This window comes from Xenopus tropicalis, chromosome 5 (genome assembly GCF_000004195.4).
Source record: "Xenopus tropicalis strain Nigerian chromosome 5, UCB_Xtro_10.0, whole genome shotgun sequence".
NCBI classification, from domain to species: Eukaryota; Metazoa; Chordata; class Amphibia; order Anura; family Pipidae; genus Xenopus; species Xenopus tropicalis.
The window spans coordinates 125,995,096-126,013,669 of NC_030681.2; the positions used below are offsets into that span (position 1 = coordinate 125,995,096).

Sequence of the window (18,574 nt, forward strand, 5' to 3'; positions counted from 1 at the left end):
CAGTCCTTGAAGGTCTTCCAAACTCGGTGATAGGTCTTGGAGGATATTGGCCTCCGGGCTGCCATCATGGTGCGAATGACGTCTGGAGGGAACCCCTTGCGTTGGAGCACTAGGGACTCAATAGCCAGGCCGTCAAACTGAGGAAGGCTGGGTCTGGATGAAAGATTGGGCCCTGCATTAGGAGGTCGTGATCCAGGGGCAGGCGCCAGGGTTCTGCCCTGCTGAGGGCAACCAGATCGGAAAACCAGGCCCTCTTGGGCCAAAAGGGGGCTACAAGGATTACTGTGCCGGACCCGGCCTTGATCTTCTTGATGACTCTGGGCAGAAGGGGCAGGGGGGGAAAGATGTACGCAAGAGGGAAGTTCCAATTGGCTGTCAGAGCGTCCGCTGAGAGAGCCAGTGGGTCGCGACATCTGGCCATGAATTGGGGAACCTTGCGATTCAGGCGAGAGGCCATGAGGTCCACGTCTGGGAGGCCCCACCGATCGACGATGCCCTGGAAGATTGTGGGACTTAGGGCCCACTCTCCTGGGTCGAGCTGCTGTCGGCTTAGATAGTCGGCCTGCCAGTTATCGAGGCCGGGAATGTAGACTGCCGTCAGTCGAACCTCGGAGGCCTCGGCCCAGGTCAGAATCAGACTGACCTCCTTGAGAGCCTGACGGCTCCGGGTCCCGCCCTGGTGGTTCAGGTAGGCAACTGTGGTGGCATTGTCGGATTGTACCTTGATAGCTTGACCCTTGAGGAGATGTTGCCAGTGGAGCAGCGCCAGACGGACTGCCCTGATCTCTAGAATGTTGATAGGTAGGCGGGCTTCGGATTTCGACCAAGTCCCCTGAGCCGACCGATGGTCCAGAACAGCACCCCAGCCCTTGAGGCTGGCGTCCGTGGTGAGAAGGCGCCAGGTGGGTTCCTGGAGAGGACGTCCCTTGGCTAGGTGAGAGGTGTTGAGCCACCATGCAAGAGAGAGTTTCGTCCTGGGGAGAATCTGAATCCGTTGGGACAGGGATTTGCGGTTCCACTGATCCAGGATGTTCCACTGGAGCTCGCGTAGGTGAAATTGCGCGAAGGGGACGGCCTCTATGGCAGAAACCATGGATCCCAGAACCTGCATTGCAAGGTGGATGGAGGGAGATGTGGAATGGATCAGACGACGACTGAGGTCCTGGATTCGAGAGATCTTCTCTGGGGGGAGGAACACTCTCTGCTGTGCTGTGTCGAAGATCATGCCCAGGAAGGGCATCCGGCGCGATGGGGTAAGACGGGATTTTTCTCGGTTGATCTTCCAGCCCAGAGATGTCAGCGTAGTTATGACCAGGCTCAGCTGGGATGTTGCCAGAGAAGGGGATGAGGCCTTGAGAAGAAGGTCGTCCAGGTAAGGTGTGATGGAGACGCCCTGAGATCTGAGGGATGCCGCCGCAGCCGCCATTATCTTGGTGAAGATGCGCGGTGCTGAGGTGAGACCGAAGGGGAGGGCCGTGAACTGGAAATTTAGGTTTTTGACAGCAAAACGCAAGTATTTCCAGTGGGGAGGGAAAATAGGGACATGTAGGTAAGCGTCTTTTATGTCCAGGGCCACGAGAAACTCGTTGGGGCCCATAGCAGCAATCACCGACCGGAGAGATTCCATCTTGAATCGGGCGAACCGGAGGAAGGAATTGAGCTGCTTGAGGTCTAGTATCGGACGAAAGGACCCGTCTCGCTTGGGTACCAGGAAAAGATTGGAATAGAATCCCCGGAATCTTTCTCCTGGGGGAACATGCATGATCACTCTCTCGTCCAGCAGGTCCTGAACGATAGAGAGGAAGGCGGACTGCCTGAGGGGGTCCTGGGACAGTCGAGACATAAAAAACCTGTTTGGAGGGTTGGATTGGAACTCGAGACGGTAACCCGACGATATGACCCTGTGCACCCAGGGGTCCGAAGTGAGACGGAGCCAGGCTTCGTGGAAGAAACGAAGCCTTCCTCCTACGGGGATGGGACTTCCCCCCTTGGGGTAGTCATGCGGAAGTGGTCTTGTCGGTAGGCTTGGCTTGGGGCCGTCTGCCCTGCCAGGAGTACTTGGAACGTGTCTGAAACCTGGGCTTGTTGGAGGAGTTCTGGGTTGTGGAGTCTCTGGAAGGACCGGGCTTGGAGCCTCTGGGACGAAAGAAGCGGCCCTTACGAAAGGACGAACGGTTCCTAGGTTGGGGGAGGAAGGTGCTCTTTCCTCCCGTAGCTTGACTAATAATCTTGTCGAGTTCTGGCCCGAAAAGAAGCTTGCCCTTGAAGGGAATAGTGGTAAGAGACTTTTTAGATGACATATCAGCAGACCAGAGCTTCAGCCATAGAGAGCGGCGTGTCACTACGACAAGAGCAGAAGTCCGACTGATGGCCTGGGCGGAGTCTAGAGAGGCTTCGCAAAGATATTCAGAGGCATCGCGAATCTGAGAGGCAAGGAGAGCAAGCTCCTGTCTGGAAGAGCCCGTAGAGATGCCCTCCAGAAGGGAAGTAGACCATGACTGCACGGCCCGTGAGACCCAGGCCGAAGCCAAGGCCGGGCGAAGGCTTTCCCCTGCGGAAGTGAACGTGGCTCTGAGGAAACTCTCCATCTTTTTGTCCATCGGATCTTTGAAAGAGGAAGAATCCGGGACGGGAAGAGCTGTGTTCTTAGACAGGCGGGACACTGGCGCGTCCACTGACGGAGGGGTGGACCACTTATCCAGGGCTTCCTGGGGAAAAGGATAAGAGCGTTGAAAACGCCTAGAGGCCTGAAAACGCTTTTCAGGGTGATCCCACTCCGATTGTACGATGGAGTCGAGTTGGTCATGGGAAGGAAAAACGGAGGCGGTCTTCTCCTGGCGCTTTAAGAGAGAGGAAGAAGCCTCAGAGGTGGATTCTGTGCTCTTGAGGTCAAGACAAGACATGACCGCAGCAATAAGAGAGTCGATAGCCTCAGGGGAGGCTTTGGCTATGTTGTCGGAGTCCTCCGGCCCGTCGGAGGAAATCTCGCCCTCGCTTAGGGATTGATCCTCCCAGGTGGCCGAGGCGTGTAGGGACTCTGTGTCGCTGTAATCCTCCAGGCGGAGGAGTGCTTGTCGCTTGAGGGACTTGGAAGGCTGGGGCTCATCCTTGTCCAGACGATCTAGCAGCTTGTCTAGACAAGCTGCTAACTTAGGGATGCCGGTGGAAAGTTGAACCGCCCAGGGAGGAGGGTCCTGGCTGGAGGATGAGGTCTGCGCCGGAGCATCCAAGGCCAGAGCGGGAGTAGAAGCCGCCTCTGGAATCTCTGGGGTAGGGGGAGGAAGCGTATCCAGAGCCTGGGAAAGGGGCTCAGCCGGGAGTTTGGAACAAGAGGAACAAAGGGGTTCCTTTCTGCCAGATGGGAGACGCTTGCAGCACTTGGCGCATGCTAAGTATTTAACTCTGGAGGAGCTGGAAGCCCCCCTGGAAAAGGGACCCTCTGGAATGCCCTCTGCCATTGCCACGAGACAGAGCAGGTTATGCAGACAGACAGAGAAAAAAACTCAGCAAAAAAGACAGATTTGGCTTTGATGCGGTAAACAAGCAGGGAAAATATGTGCTTTTTTTTTTTTTTTTCCCCGCACAATATATATAAATATATATATATATCAATATCAGAAAGTCTATATATATACACAATATAGAAGCTTTCCAGAGAAAAAGCAGTCCCCCCACACAGTAACACACTCAGTGGAATATGAGGTCCCCAACTGTAGTGGAATATATATGCAGCTTAAAGACAGATATAACAGCCAGGTAAAAGACCCAGTAACAGACCCAGCACAGCCTTGCCCGTTCCTGCTATTCCCCTACCAGCGCCCCCTCCTACATAGATACCGGCCCTGTGTCTGAGGAATCCAAAGGAGCAGTAAGGAGCTGTGGCAGAGACGTCCGATCAGGATGGAGAACAGAGAGAAGTGGCGCGAAGCAAAAGGCGCGCGAAAACAGGAAGCGCTCCGAAAATGGCGGCGCGCGATGACGTCATCGCGCTGGAACGCAAGGGGGACGCGGTGGAACGCAAGAGGAACGCGGTGGAACGCATGGGCGCAGGCTGGCGGGCTGTGGGACCGGCTGAACCTGGGCTGCTGGGGGGCTGCAGACACTGACCTGGAGGATCCAGATCTGAAAGGGGGAGACACCGGACAGCTTCTGCGCTCGAGGTAGAGGCAGGGATTTTCTGTGTGGCCCGCTCCAAGGGAGGCTTACTGGCCCCGGTGCTGAGATCCCACGTAGGGGGAAACCTGTAGAGGGAACTCTGTTGAGGCCCTGTAGGATAACCCCTGGTGCCAGATTAAATCTGGCCGTAGATTGTCAGAAGAGCTGTGGGATGATCCTGTCTCCTAGGACACTAGAAAAAAACTGGTTCACTCAGGAAGTGACAGGGGGTATAGTAGCAGGGAGGAGGGGCTTCTTCCTCTTCTTCCTCTTCTAGTGTCCTGCCTCCTGCTAGTAGATACTATACCCAAGGTCCCTGTGTCCCACAGACATCTGCAAGAGAAAAAGGCATTTTTATATCACTGTTTTGTGCTTACATAGCCAAGCTGTAGTACATTGCACTCACCTTTTGTAACATTAATAGCTTTATTGGTACGATGGCTGAACCTTGCTGAAATACGACGGCGCCCATCGTTCAGCTCTGTGAATCTGAGGCAAATGAGATAGCATAAGAGCAAACATACAGAATAAAATGCACAATGAGTAAGCACTACTTCCTATGGAAAGGTTTACAATAACTGCCAATCAGTTACATGAATGATCCCTAAGCTGTGACATCAGTTGTGTGCATTTGTAGGGAGGAAGCTACATTCGCCACAGTTCTCTAGTCTAGTAGGAATCGTAGGAAAAGTAGGAATTGTATTGCAGATTTAACAGTCAATCCCAGAAGCCGATTTTAAAGCAAGAGCGGGTAAGGGGGAGAATTACCGGTGCGGCTGTGGAGTATCAGCAGGAGGAGGACCCCTTTCTGTCAGCAGTCGCACCTCCTGATGTGGCTGTGGAGGAGGCCTGTTCCGCAGAATTCTAGGGGGGGTCCAACGACGCTCCTGAGGTCCCTCCCTTTGCACTGCAGGGCAAACATTCAACAGAATATAAACATATAATTACTAAATAATTATCATATTTGTTATCTCCACTGACTGCCGCCTCCCGGGCCCCTACCTACTTACGTGTCTGTGGACGCACTGTCTTGGGCTCACTGTTCACTGGGCCCTGGGGAGTGTTGCGTAGTGCAGTCACTGTTATCCGGTAGCGTTGGCCGGCCTGCAAGTCACGGACTGTATATGAAGTCATCTTTCCACTGGGAACATACCGGCTCTTTGTACTGTGATTATTGGTCACATTGAAGATATAGCCATCCACTGACCCATGAGGAGGTTGCTCCCAAATTAGATGCACAGAATTGGCTGTGACAAGAGCTGCCGTAAGGTTGGAAGGTGGGTGTGGACCTGTTGTACAGAAATTCTCCATCAATCCTTTGTATGACAGAAGGCAGCGCAACAGACCTCCATTTAATTTATTTATTTGTTCATTCATCCCTGATGCCCTGTTCTGTACAGAAAAAACATCCCATGTTGCTCCTTATATGTGTATGTGGCAACCAGCGCCCTGTTATCGCCCACTCCTTCTATACTCTCTATCACAATTAACTATACTTTTTCATCTCTGAGGCATGATAACTCCATGTTTAGCTTCCTTTTCTCTTACGTGTCCAGGCTATCAAAGGTGCACTGGGCAGGCTTTCTGTGGCTGGGTGGCTGGGGTCAGAGCGGCTCAAGGTGCTAATTTGGACGCTGTATTTTTCTCCAGGACGTAGATCCCTGTTGACAGTAAACGCAAATATAAAGACACTAATGTTATTCAACAGCACAGAAGGCAAACATCTGTCAATTCTACGAGTAATACACAGGCCTGTAGTTACAGACAAATGCTCCAGACAGGCATAAAAGGTGCCTTTTGTTTCTGTCTATATGAATTTCCCCCTTTTTGCTATAGTTTATACAGGAGCAGTGGCCAGCTCCATGTTGTAGCGCCCACCCCTCCTAGGTCAGGTGATCCAGTGGAGCCAATAAAAGGGCAACTATTTGGGGGTTTTACCCTTGAAAGAAAGCTAGTTGCAGGTAAAACTCAGTCCCTGTGTACAGGAGCAGTGGCCAGCTCCATGTTGTAGCGCCCACCCCTCCTAGGTCAGGTGATCCAGTGGAGCCAATAAAAGGGCAACTATTTGGGGGTTTTACCCTTGAAAGAAAGCTAGTTGCAGGTAAAACTCAGTCCCTGTGTAAAATGTATAATGAAGCAGTAGAATTCTTACTAACACATTAAATTAAATGTAGGACTGGTCAGACTAGGAATGACTTTGACACAGTTGGCCAGCTTGAAGTATATTGCAATATATGGACAAACAATCCCTGTTTTGCTTAAAGGGGAGGGCATTTCTTGGTAGCTTAATGCACAGAATATGTTAAGACATGAAAGATAGGTGCCAATCTGGAGAGAGAAACCCTGTATAAATAACCCTGCAAAAGCTGCATTGCAATTCCCAGCTTTCCTTAGGCTGGTCCCGCCATGTCGCAGTGCCACTGTGCCCCATTACATTATGTGCCTACTTAGTATCCTACAACGAGAGGCTGCCACGGGGGCGCTGGAGCATGGCCAAGCCCGGACTGGCAATATGTGGATTCTGGCAAATACCAGAGGGGCTGCTGTAAGATGCCATAGACAATTACTATTTACTGGGCCTGTGGGGGGCTATTTGGACCTCTTGTACTTAAAATGCCAGAATTTATTTAGAATTTTAGTGTAAACCTGAGCGTGGCTAAGATCCTTCATTATAGGAAGGCACAACTATCAATACATTTTTCTGACTCAGATAAGGTTTCAAACCAACACAATCAGGATGATCCAGCACTCTTGCACTGAATCTGCACTCTATCACAGTTCCCACCTGCAACAGCCCTCCAGCTACTGTTATACAAGCAAATATCATATCCGCAATGACAAGATTCACATCCATTCAAAACACTGGAGGGGCCACATCATGATAAACACTATGCTCAGTACCTCATGGTAAAAATAACACTAAGAGCTTTAACAAAAATATGGGCTACTTTTCCATTTATGGATACAAATGTAAGACAGGAAAGGGCAACAGGGACTACAGCACTTGCTGGATTAGAATCTGATTTTGCCAGTTATATTATGCTTTCAATGGACAAGAGAGACTATAAGTGAAAATAAAAGAGCAGTGTGGGACTGGCTCACAAGGATACCTCTCTGAGAGACTGACCTGAAGATATATTCTCCTGCTGATGGCTCCTGCTCTGCCTGCTGGGGCGGCTCCGTTGGGTGCTGGAGAAACAGACGAACACGAGCAATAGATGTGTGTCTGTGAGGACTTAGTGACCAGGAAACTGAGACAGATGTGTCCATGACAGAATTAATCCTCGGCCTGTCAACGTTAGGTGGCCCTGAGGAGAAAAATAAACTCACAATAAGGCACAGCAAAAACAATTAAATATCTAGAGAAGTGTGTGTGTGGGGGGGGGGGTGTGATCTGCATATATACTTTTTTTCATTTGAAAAATACCAAATCTGCAGCAGAAGATTTGGTTAAATACCAAATGGAATCATAACCTTAAGTACTTACGTGTTCGTGCTGTGAGGTAGAGGGGGCGACTGATATCATTGTGCCGCAAGTTGCGCTTTACTGTTACTATTGTGATGTTATAAGAGCGGCCAGGACTAAGCCCCCGCAGCTCGTGTTCAGTGTGAGCTCTTTCTACAAAGTCTGTTCTAGATAAGCCATCTGGGGCAGTGTAACTGACTGCAAACCCATCCAGTACATGCCCAGTGCCATCTTCTGGGGGGGTCCAGAACACCCAAACACTGTTTTCTCCAACCGCACCCAGAGACAGTGACAATGGCGGCAGCAGCTCTGCAAAATGAATTTACAGAGAAAATATAATGAAAAGCAATGAACACATACAGTAGATGTGCAAACAGAACATAACTGATGCAGTGTAGCAAATAGAATCAGTTAACATGTGCTTACACAGTGAAAATAGCTTCTTGTAGCCCCAGGTGCACGCTGTACCCACTGCCCGGGCAAATAAATACAAAAATGATGAAAACAGTAGCACTCCGGTTATTTTGAAAAATGTGCATCTTTACTCAAGTGCCAAAGACAACATTTCAGGCTTCAATCCAGCCCTTTATCAAGCCTCCTTGATATAGGGCTGGAATGAAGCCCGAAACGTTGCCTTTGGCACTTGAGTAAAGATGCACATTTTTCAAAATAACCGGAGTGCTGCTGTTTTCATCATTTTTGATGCAGTGTAGCAAAGACCTATCTATATGTTGACATATAGAAATGCAACAATAAACTGGAGACAAGGTGAACTACTATTTATTGCTAAGCAGGCGAATAAATAAGACATGGGGATGCCACACAACCTGCACACCAACTGACTGGCTGAGGTCAGTTAGCCCTTCTATGTTCTGGCCATTCACTTGCTTAGTGGTTGTTTAGTTTTCCCAATGTATAGGATTTATACACTAGTGAGTTTCAATGCTTATAAGTTCAGTAGAATCATAGTGATTGGATTTGGTGCTTGTAAGGGTTTAAAGGGTTTAAAATGCAGAAGTTTTCAAGAATGCTCAGAAAGTCCAGTTTCTTTAGACTTATCTCTAGGTACAGTAGATAGGAAGAGATAGTGATAGTAGGGGAAAACCCACACTCTTGGGCCCATTTAGGCTGTAGACCTAAAGGCTGTAGATTTGAGCTATTTTTCATATTACAGCTATTTATAAAGACCGTTTCAATCTAATGTGGCTTCTAGAAAAATTCACTTTTTTTTCTCAGGTTACTCAAATAATAAAGAACTTTGACATCAACTTTGACCAAACTGCCATTTTATTGCAGTTCACCAGCTCAGACATGCCAAAATCCTATTATTTTTGTGGGAGGAGGAAGAAATTCTATTTGCCAGGAAAGAAAAAAGTTATTGCTCTTTTACTGCCTGGCAAAAATGTGGTCGAAGTTGTTAGAATACTATTGGAAAAATGTTTATTTTTAATGACTTTTTACTATGTAGATGACATTTGCATTACTTCCTAGACAATTATTTCACTTCCCTCTGACTTTGCTGGGAAATGTTTGAAGCTTTAAAATTATATTTTAACAAGACCAATGGAACCACTGAATTATGACAAAGTAGTAATTATTACTTGTTTGCCAAGTTATAAAAATAAGATAATTTGTATTGGGAAGAACAGAACTTGCTTCCACTGGAAATTCTAATGATCCAAACATTTCACTATTTGGAGAGGCACGGTAGAAAAGTGTTGTTTTTTGGAACAATTCATGTGAGATATAAGCTTATAGCATGCAGTACCCTCTGATATCCTTACCTTTCTCACACATGGTTCCAGTGTACCCCGTTCTGCAGGTGCAGCTCATCAATCCATCTGCGCTGGACACACATACCCCACGGTTACCGCAGGGGTTCAACAGGCACATGTCACTCACTGCAATAAATTATATCAACAGAAACACCGACATGTTAGTTAGGGAGCTTCCTGAACAAATTACTATTGGGATTTATGGTCTAACAAGGGAGTAACATTTGATCTAGAATCTTGCACAAGTTATTATACATTTAAATGAAGGTTTTGCCACATATGATAAGACTGGATTGAGAATGACGCAGATATATGAAAAGGCTGGAAAAATCCTACAGATCGCTGTAAGGGTTGGGAAGATCAGCACCTCGCAGGTAACAGCAAACTGTTTTGCTTCCAGGTTCAGAGTCTAGCAACTGAATGTTGGTGAGCTGCCATCACTAGGCCCGGACTGGCAATCTGTGGGTTCTGGCAAGTGCCAAAGGGGCTGCTGTAAGATGCCATAAACAATTTATTGGGCCTGTGAGGGCTGTTTGGGCCTCTGTGTACTTGAAATTCCAGGGCCTGCTGTTAATCTCAGTCAAGACCTGGCTATCACCAGCAGAAAGGGAAGCACAGGCAATGGGTTTAATACAGTAGGAGTGAGGGAACAGGGTTTTTAGCTTTCAGGTATATAAAAATGATGCATCTCGGATCACTCTGCAATAGAGGGTTCAGCAAAGCACAACACACACGAAAAACGTACCTGTCTGACAGTGATAGCCAAAAAAGCCGCGGGGACACACGCACAGATAAGAACCCGCCAGGTTCTCACACAAGCCTCCATTCTGGCACGGAGAAGAGTCACATCCATCCACCTCTGGTAACAAGGAGCAAGTTGTGATAGAATGCCTGCTACCAGTCCCTTTGGCGCATATTTATCGCAACTCCAATAAACATGGGGAAGCTTATATAGCTACTAAACTTGCCTAAACACTTTATTAACTAATTACTAATTAAATTGACAAAATATTTTAATATAGCTAGTATACACTGCATTCACCCCACCCTTATTTAGTGCATAATCCACCCTAACTCTGTGCTCATGCTTTTATTAATAATGCACCCAGTGCCTTTACATTAAAGTAAAAGTTGGCTATTGTTTTAAAGGGATTGTTTTGTACAACATTTACAAATCTAACAGTTCACAGTAATACAGTCATACAATATTTGCAATATACATAGTTAATAAAAAATGTGCAGCTGATAAGATATTATATGATGTTACACATAGTACTGGCAGCAGACTTAACTCTTATTGGCTGTGTCTCCTGTCAGTCTGACATTGCTTCCTATGCCTGACAGAGTGCTGCAAATCTAATATAACAATAGGTTAGATTTGTGATGTGCTAAGTCTGTTTGCCTATGCCATTGCAAGGGAGAAATTAACCAATGTATGTCAATGTATGCATTTGGTTAGAGTGACAAGCAACCAATGAATTTGTCTGTAAGAGCACTGACAGGCGGATTCCCTACCAGGCAGTCCTCACTGAACAGAGTGGTGCATACTTGAACTGCTGTTTTCTCCACAAACAAAATGTGTACATTGCAAATAAAACCTTTATGGAATAGGAAAATGGCTTTACCTGTCTCACAATAAGATCCAGTGAAACCCTCAGGACAAATACATTTGAAGGTCCCAGGCAAATCCTGACAGGTACCCCCATTTTTACATGGCTGTGACAGACACTCATTAGTTTCTGCAGAAAAAGCAACTAATTAGAGCTTTCATTTACGGACATGTAGAATGGTCAAACTATTGGCTGGTTGGCTGCTATGGGTAACTGCATTGGTTCAATTAGTGATTATATTTCACACTAATTTAAATTATTTCTATGACTTAAATATTTCTGTTTTTTGTATATTCTGTTCCAAAGCTGAGTTCATTATGGCGCTTATTACCTTGCTCACAATACTTTCCACTGTACCCTTTCTGGCATTCACAGATAAAGTGGGAAATCCGGTCCTTGCAGGATGCCCCATTATGGCAGGGATGAGATGCACACTCGTCTATTTCTAAGTAGGACAGAGATGTATGAGAAGGAGCACCCTCCTTCATGTGTCCTCAGTGCATCAGTCAGTTGTGACTTCTCTCCCCCCACCCTCACTCAGCCAGGGCTACATACCTTCACACTCTGGGGGCAAGCTCCATGTCCCTTCCTCACTGCACACACTAGTGTTGTTTGGAGTACTGAGCACATAGCCTTCATTACAGTGATATTCTGCTCGACCCCCCGGCAGTGTAGATGTCACAATCATCTTCGCATATTTTACCTGCTCTGGGGCTCCACAGTCCAATTCTGCTATAAATTCAAAAGATTATTTAGTTGACCATCTGAGCTTGTTCTTTCATTGCTAAATAATGAAAAGCTACTCATAATAAAAAAACAATTGCAAACTGTCTCAAAATGTCATTGTCTACATTATACTAAAAGTGAATTTAAAGATGAAAAAACCATTACAGTATTCCTTTAAAGAGTCTGCAATTTTAATTGGCTTTTGGTTCAGAATATGTTTATTTTTCAGTACTTGGTACTGGCATTTGATACTTGGACCTTGGATTCCTAAGTTTAGGATCAATAAATTGCTGTGAAATGTGTTTAAAAACATAAAAAAAACCTTGTGTACTCATAGACTTTGATGTTTGCCCTTTGCACAAACAAGCTTCTACCTCAGCTTCAAGCCTTCAAACACACAGACATACTCACCTTTCTCACAGTGTCGCCCAGAGAAGTTTGGTGGGCAGTCGCACTTGTATTTCCCAAGATAATGGAAACATGTACCACCATTATTACACGGACCTGACGAACAAGGGCCCCTCATACCTGAACACGATAAAAATCAACAATAAGATCTTCTCTAGGATGAAGCCCATTACTGTCCACTAAAGCTCTTGGAGCTGGGAAGGATGCTAGCACTTAGCTAGAACAGTGGCCATGGGCATCTTTAATTATGCCACAACATAGAAAAATGCAGAACTTGGTACCTTTATAATACAAAACTGCCCAACCAATGGTCCTTCAGAAGGTACTGAACTGTAGCTCCACCTCTGCTGTCAGTGGGGGCTGGGAGTTGTACTTTAACAACAACTAAATGGCTGCAGGTTGCATGCAGTATCTATTCTGCATGCAGTATACTAAAGTATATACGTATACCTGAGGTATATCTTACTTTTAAAACCATTACCTGTCTCTGTATCTTTAATGTATGATACTGGCTTTCTCCTTTTTTCTAGAGATCCGTTCACTTGTAGAAAGCTTTACTGCCTCCATTTTGCTCTACTGATTCCATCTTATTCAGCTATATTCACACTATTTAGCATTCAGAGATAATCATATTTTGCTGAATGCTGCTGCACTGCCAATGGTAGAAAAGCACAATATACTATAAATAAGTTACAATTTCTCACCAGTCTCACAGTGTTTTCCAGTGAATGGATAGGGACAAACGCAATAATATTCTTCTCGTGACTCCTTGCAGGTGCCCCCATTGCGGCAAGGTGATAGGCTGCACAGAGCTGGCTTTACTGAGACAGAAGAAGGAAGTCAGCGAGGGGATATGGAAGATAGAATAGTATATAACAGGGACAGATACAGAAAAAAAATACATTTGTATATATATATATATGTCTCAAGACATAATCAAGGCAGGTTTAAAAACAGCAAAATACAAGGGCACAGCTGCACACTGTGGTCACTAATCAATAACCTCTTTGTTGAACTGTGCAGCTTGTCAGCACTATATAAATGATAATGTCAAAATTAGATTGCAGTAAGCACCCAAGTACATAAATATATACAACAATTAAATATATCTGTCATTTCTGAAATTACATTCATTTATCGAAAGAGTTTTAAATGGCTGACCATAGTATGGGTTTAGCTATAAGTACACATTTCAGATTTAGGTTAAATAGTAATGCTGATATTATAGTGATTACTGGATATATTCTGACTTAGTTTTAATAATCCTAAATATGACAGGTCTGCAAATTTCTGGCAGATCTTACATTATAATGGGCCTTTATCAGATAAAATCCACCCATATAGAGATGTATGCTCACCTTTCTCACAAAGTCTTCCATTGAAGCCACGGGGACAGGCACATGTATATGCATCATCTAGAGATTCACATGTTCCACCATTCAGGCAGGGATCCGAGTCACAGGGTGAGGGTATTGCTAAAGACACACAATAAGAACCAGGAATCACATCTGGGTAATTAACTATCTCCTCCATACAGATCACAAATATAAAGAAGATAAATGTAAAATATATTTATTGTTATGTCCCATTACATAATTTGCTTCTTCATTATGGGACACGTGTACTATTAGGCACTATTAGACACCAACATGTAGCCCACATAAGTGTTACAACAGTAAGTTACTTTTTGGATAAAAGAGAAAACAACATTAAATACAAAAATTGGAAAAAAGACTTGTGAAGGCCAGTGTGCCTTAAGGAACCCCAAGCCAAATCTTTGGCGGCCAAATGCCCCCCCAATACAGTAATAAATGTGAGGGATCCTCTAGCAATATGATCAAGTCCAGGCAGGAGTACTCGCTAAAAGCAACTAACAAACCAACCTGGAGCACTGACTTTGTTTGTGTGCAAGTAAGATAATGACATTAGAGCACCTCTTAGGGCAAAGACACATGGAACGATTAGTCGCAGTTTGTGCTGCCCTGAATTAGTCGTGGCGACTTTTTAAAAAGTTGCGGCTACTAATTGCCGTGTGTGTCTTCACCCATACTGCACAAATTAGCTACTGTTATTTAAAGGAAAACTATAGCCCAGAACAATGTAGCTCTCTATAAAAATAAATACTAAAACAGCTCATCTGTTTAACCCTGCTTCATGTAAATAAACCATTTTCATAAAAATATTATTTTTTAATCGTATGTGCCGCTGGATAATCCTCAAGAGAAAACTGCCATATTAGGTTCTAAGGCCCACCTCATACAATTCACACAAACAAACCAAGGTTACACATATTAGGTCACATCAGCCAATGAATGGAAAAAAGTTCTATATTTTACTCCCACACTACTTCCTGTTACAGTCAGAGCTGCATTATTTCTGGTCATGTGATCTCTGAGGGAGCCACAGCCCATCACTAAATGGTGGATCAAGGGAAAAGATGTAAAAGGGCAATATTTACTGATATATATATTCCAGTTTGGTAGGATTCTTTATTTAATATGATAAACTATTGGATGATGTAGGAATCATGGCATTGATGCTGTATTGGGGATCTTTGTAATAGGCTTTATCTTGTGCAGAAGCATAGAGAACATGCTTACAGAAGCTAAAAATGCCAGTTTCACCAGCAACTGCTTGGTCTCCTTTTGTAAATATGTACAGAAACAATGTTCCAGTAAAAATAGGCAACACAATGCTTTATGGCATTTGGGCCATGACATACTTGTGCGCGCCTATTATAACTGTAGCTTCATTTGCTGGAATAATGTGAGACACAAACATGAGAGCAGCTGATGGATCCTTTTTTAGATTCTGTTCTATTAATGCACATGTGTACTGTACCACCCACTCAGATATACTTTAGTGAGAGCAAATACAGAAATTAGCAGCAGCCAAGATAAGAAGCCACTGTATAAAGGCTCAGGGCATACACTGGCAGAGAAGCACCTAAACCTCACAATACAACCTGTCATTTGAATTAATAAAATCTACCTGTGACCAAATTTTTGCCAAAAGATACTTTTTTTAAACCATAATCTGTCTGTCACTAGATTTAACAAGTAAATTCCAATAATATACATTTTGACACTTTCCACTGGCTAGAAAAGGCCAGTGAATTATATGAGTCGGGTGCTATAAACCAAAATGGCTGCTGCATAGCAAATAATAATGCAGACTTTAGAAGCAGCTTTATATAAATCAGTTTATTTTCTAGTTGGAAATGCAGCAATTGGCCAAGCACAGATTATTACAGATGGGCAAAAGATGGACAACATAGTATGACAGTATATAATAAACCACAGTATAAACTCTTCATGTAGTAGTCCAATTATCAACTACACTAAACATTTATGGGATAGATTTTAATGAAATGATGATAAAGTTGTCTGTTTATAGGTTCCTGAAGGGTCGCGCCTGGCCCTGGGGTCTGCGGTTGGACGGGCTTGTACATAGAAGAGTATTCAGTAAAAAGAGATTCAATTGCCTTTATGTTTAATTAGTGGATAAAAAACCCTGAGCAAATTCTCTTTTAATAGGTTTATGGAATTTAGCAGGTTGTGATGTTAATGGGAGTCACATACTCACAGTGGTTACTAAGGATGTAATCTGTGTGACACACACACAAGTAACTTCCACCATATTCCATGCAGGATCCGCCATCTGGACACTGTGAACCCATGCTGCACGGTAGCGAGGTGACCTCTGGGGAACAATAAACATTACTGAAATACATGTGCTGTTTTACATGGTTGAGTACTATTATTACTAGAAACTTGCTTCCCTGTAAATGCCGAGAGCAGCACGCAAAAGCTGCCTATTTCAAATACAAAAAAATATGGCCTTTAGGACAGAGCTCTACTATAACATTTCTAGTATGGTATATAAGCACTATAGAGAAACACATTGGAGAAACCACAATTATAATATATGACTCTATGAAGCATATTAGCACCACAGTTCAGCAGGGAATTTCATAACTCTCGTTTCATTAATATAATTTGTAGTTTTATTTAAATATGACCATAAAATAAATCATATGCAAGTTAACAGAGAGCTGAGAAGTTCCCTTCTTGTGAGCTGTGTTAAACTCTTTTTTTCTTCATACTTTAATAAATATATGCCTTCAGTTATGCTTTGAAGAGGAGGTGATGGGCTAAAACTTTTACCCTAGATAGATAGCCAATGCACTTGAATAAATAAACTGCAAAATGACTATTTGCTGTCCGCGGCATCTGAATGCCAGTATTCTTTACTGAGATATAACTGGAATATATTTGATTAAACACATTCTTAAATATCCCTCCAAAGAACAATGAGTAAAGGGACAGAGTACAAGTGAGTACTAAAGGCATCAGTATGCTACTATACCCCTGTGTGTCAGACTTTCAGTTTGATTATTCTTGTTACTCAGGAGCACATTGTAATATTAAGACACTGGCTGTTCTTCATCTGTCCCACAGCTTACAGAATAATCTATTGGATCTTCTTTCAATATGGCCACAAATGTGCAAGAATGCCACAGCACAATCAATATATGGTTGATGGAATCCATCTTGGTACCTGCAGGGGTCATCAACTTCAGGTGGAGTTTTAGAGGAGCCATTTTGTTTCCAAATCCATTTTGGGTTTTTTTTAATGTATTTCTATAAGGCCTTCTTGAAAAGCTTAATGTCATTGTATGTCTATGCCCTTGTGCCAGCATACATGATAACACTAAAATGTAAAATGCTTGAGATGCACAGAAAATTCTTTATGGAGTAAAAGAAAGTTGTTGTCAATCAGAGTAGTAATAGTTTTTGTTCTTCCTTTAGCTTCAATAAGCTAATCTGGAGGTAGATAGGAAGAATGTCTCTTGGCGCCTGGTCAGTTTGCACATTGGCTCTGTTTAATGGTTGTGTGAGGAGTAATCACATAAATTGGTACTATGAAGAAAGGTTGTTGTGGCACCCAAGATAATTGTGGGCCCATCTGTACATCCCCCACAGAACAATGTATGTTTCCACTGCAGAAGGCATTTGTGTTCTACTTACCATATTCACAGAGAAGCCCAAAGTGTCCTGGCGGGCAGTGACAAGTGCTGTTTCCATCTGCACATCGCCCTCCATTCCTGCAGGGGCAGTCATCGGACACACCTGAGGCAAACTCATGACAGAGGGCAGATCACTAAAGCGTCATCACAGTGTTACACGACAGGCACATATCTGGTAATTTAGAGCAAATTTCTTAATACTATACCAGCTATTTTTAGCCAATTCTATAAGCGCTTGCAATGGAGGACTGTTACAGAAAAACAAGAAGACCCGCAGGATTTTGAAAGCTATTCTGCTGTAAGCATAAATAAAGCCTTCATAACCCACAAGCAATCCATTCATCTGAAATTCAGTTATTAACAACAAAAATCAGAAAGCTTCCGATGCTGGTTGGGACTACACCATTTGCACACAACACTTATCATGAGTAATAAGTTATCAGATTTCCATACTGAATAAAGAATGCTTGCAACTGAATACAGCAAGCACAATGCTATATGTGGTGTGTAATCCAGGGGTGTTAAAGCATGCTGGAGATAAGTGGCCCCAGGCACTGCAGAAAGCCTGGGCAAGGGGGAAAATAGTAGTCATTCAGGGATGCCCAACCCGTGACCCTCCAGCTGTTCTTGAGATTCGGGTCCAAGTATGCCCCAAAATGATGAGGTTGCTGAAGTTCAACAACTGTTGGAGAGTCACAGGCTGAATATCCTGATGAACTAACAATAAATATCTTAATAATGTTAAAAATTATAATTACTACAACTTTTCCCTCGTGGCATCCCTATGATGACAGGGCAAATGCTCTATCAGAACTCAGGAACATCCTGTAATCAGTATACCTTCCATTTATATTATTATTCCCTACAATTAGAATCAGAATAAAGAAGATGCAATACTCCCTTTATAGCACCCCTTTTCTGGCTGTTAGTTGCATTCTCTTGGGAAATGTGCTTTAGACAAAAACTCCAAATGTGAGCGGTGGATCTCTACATAGAAGTCCTTTGCATATGGTGCTGAATTAAAGCGACTACTCTATCAGGCAGATACTCACGGTGCTCGCAGTGCATGCCACTGAAACCTGCGGGGCAGTCACACAAGTAGCCTCCTTCTGCCTCCCTGCACACACCTTTGTTCTCACAAGGATTTGATGTACATGGGCTTGGTATCTCTAGAACAGAAATGCCAGTGACAGGATAAGAAGAGGAAATTGCAGTCTGGGGGAGAGCTAAAGGAATGGCTGCAGCGTCAGTGCGAGATGCTCACCCGTGTCACAGAGCGCCCCAGTGAAGGCCTGTGGGCACATGCAGCTGTAACTTGCACCCATGTCAATGCAGGTTGCTCCATTCAGACAGGGAGAAGAAAGGCAAGGGCTCACCTCTGAGGAAAACAAATACAGAGAAGGGT

General features: G+C 44.3%; 1 protein-coding gene across 7 annotated transcripts in view; it reads right to left on the minus strand.

Moving 5' to 3' along the window:
- sned1 (sushi, nidogen and EGF-like domains 1) overlaps positions 1–18,574 on the minus strand; it is a 64,418-nt gene that overhangs the window by 6,458 nt on the left and 39,386 nt on the right. For 5 of the 7 annotated variants that reach the window (XM_031902549.1, XM_012970829.3, XM_002933337.5 and 2 more), the window contains 18 exons: positions 18,434–18,547; positions 18,222–18,338; positions 17,171–17,272; positions 15,726–15,842; positions 13,499–13,615; positions 12,845–12,961; positions 12,144–12,260; positions 11,562–11,738; positions 11,338–11,451; positions 11,022–11,135; positions 10,142–10,255; positions 9,406–9,522; positions 7,643–7,930; positions 7,283–7,463; positions 5,704–5,816; positions 5,166–5,444; positions 4,924–5,062; positions 4,562–4,644 (listed from right to left, as the gene is read on the minus strand). In XM_031902549.1, coding sequence (XP_031758409.1) covers positions 4,562–4,644; positions 4,924–5,062; positions 5,166–5,444; positions 5,704–5,816; positions 7,283–7,463; positions 7,643–7,930; positions 9,406–9,522; positions 10,142–10,255; positions 11,022–11,135; positions 11,338–11,451; positions 11,562–11,738; positions 12,144–12,260; positions 12,845–12,961; positions 13,499–13,615; positions 15,726–15,842; positions 17,171–17,272; positions 18,222–18,338; positions 18,434–18,547 — 2,520 coding nt within the window. The remainder of the gene's footprint in view (positions 1–4,561; positions 4,645–4,923; positions 5,063–5,165; positions 5,445–5,703; positions 5,817–7,282; positions 7,464–7,642; positions 7,931–9,405; positions 9,523–10,141; positions 10,256–11,021; positions 11,136–11,337; positions 11,452–11,561; positions 11,739–12,143; positions 12,261–12,844; positions 12,962–13,498; positions 13,616–15,725; positions 15,843–17,170; positions 17,273–18,221; positions 18,339–18,433; positions 18,548–18,574) is intronic. The other 2 variants (XM_012970831.3, XM_012970833.3) reach the window with 2 other exon arrangements.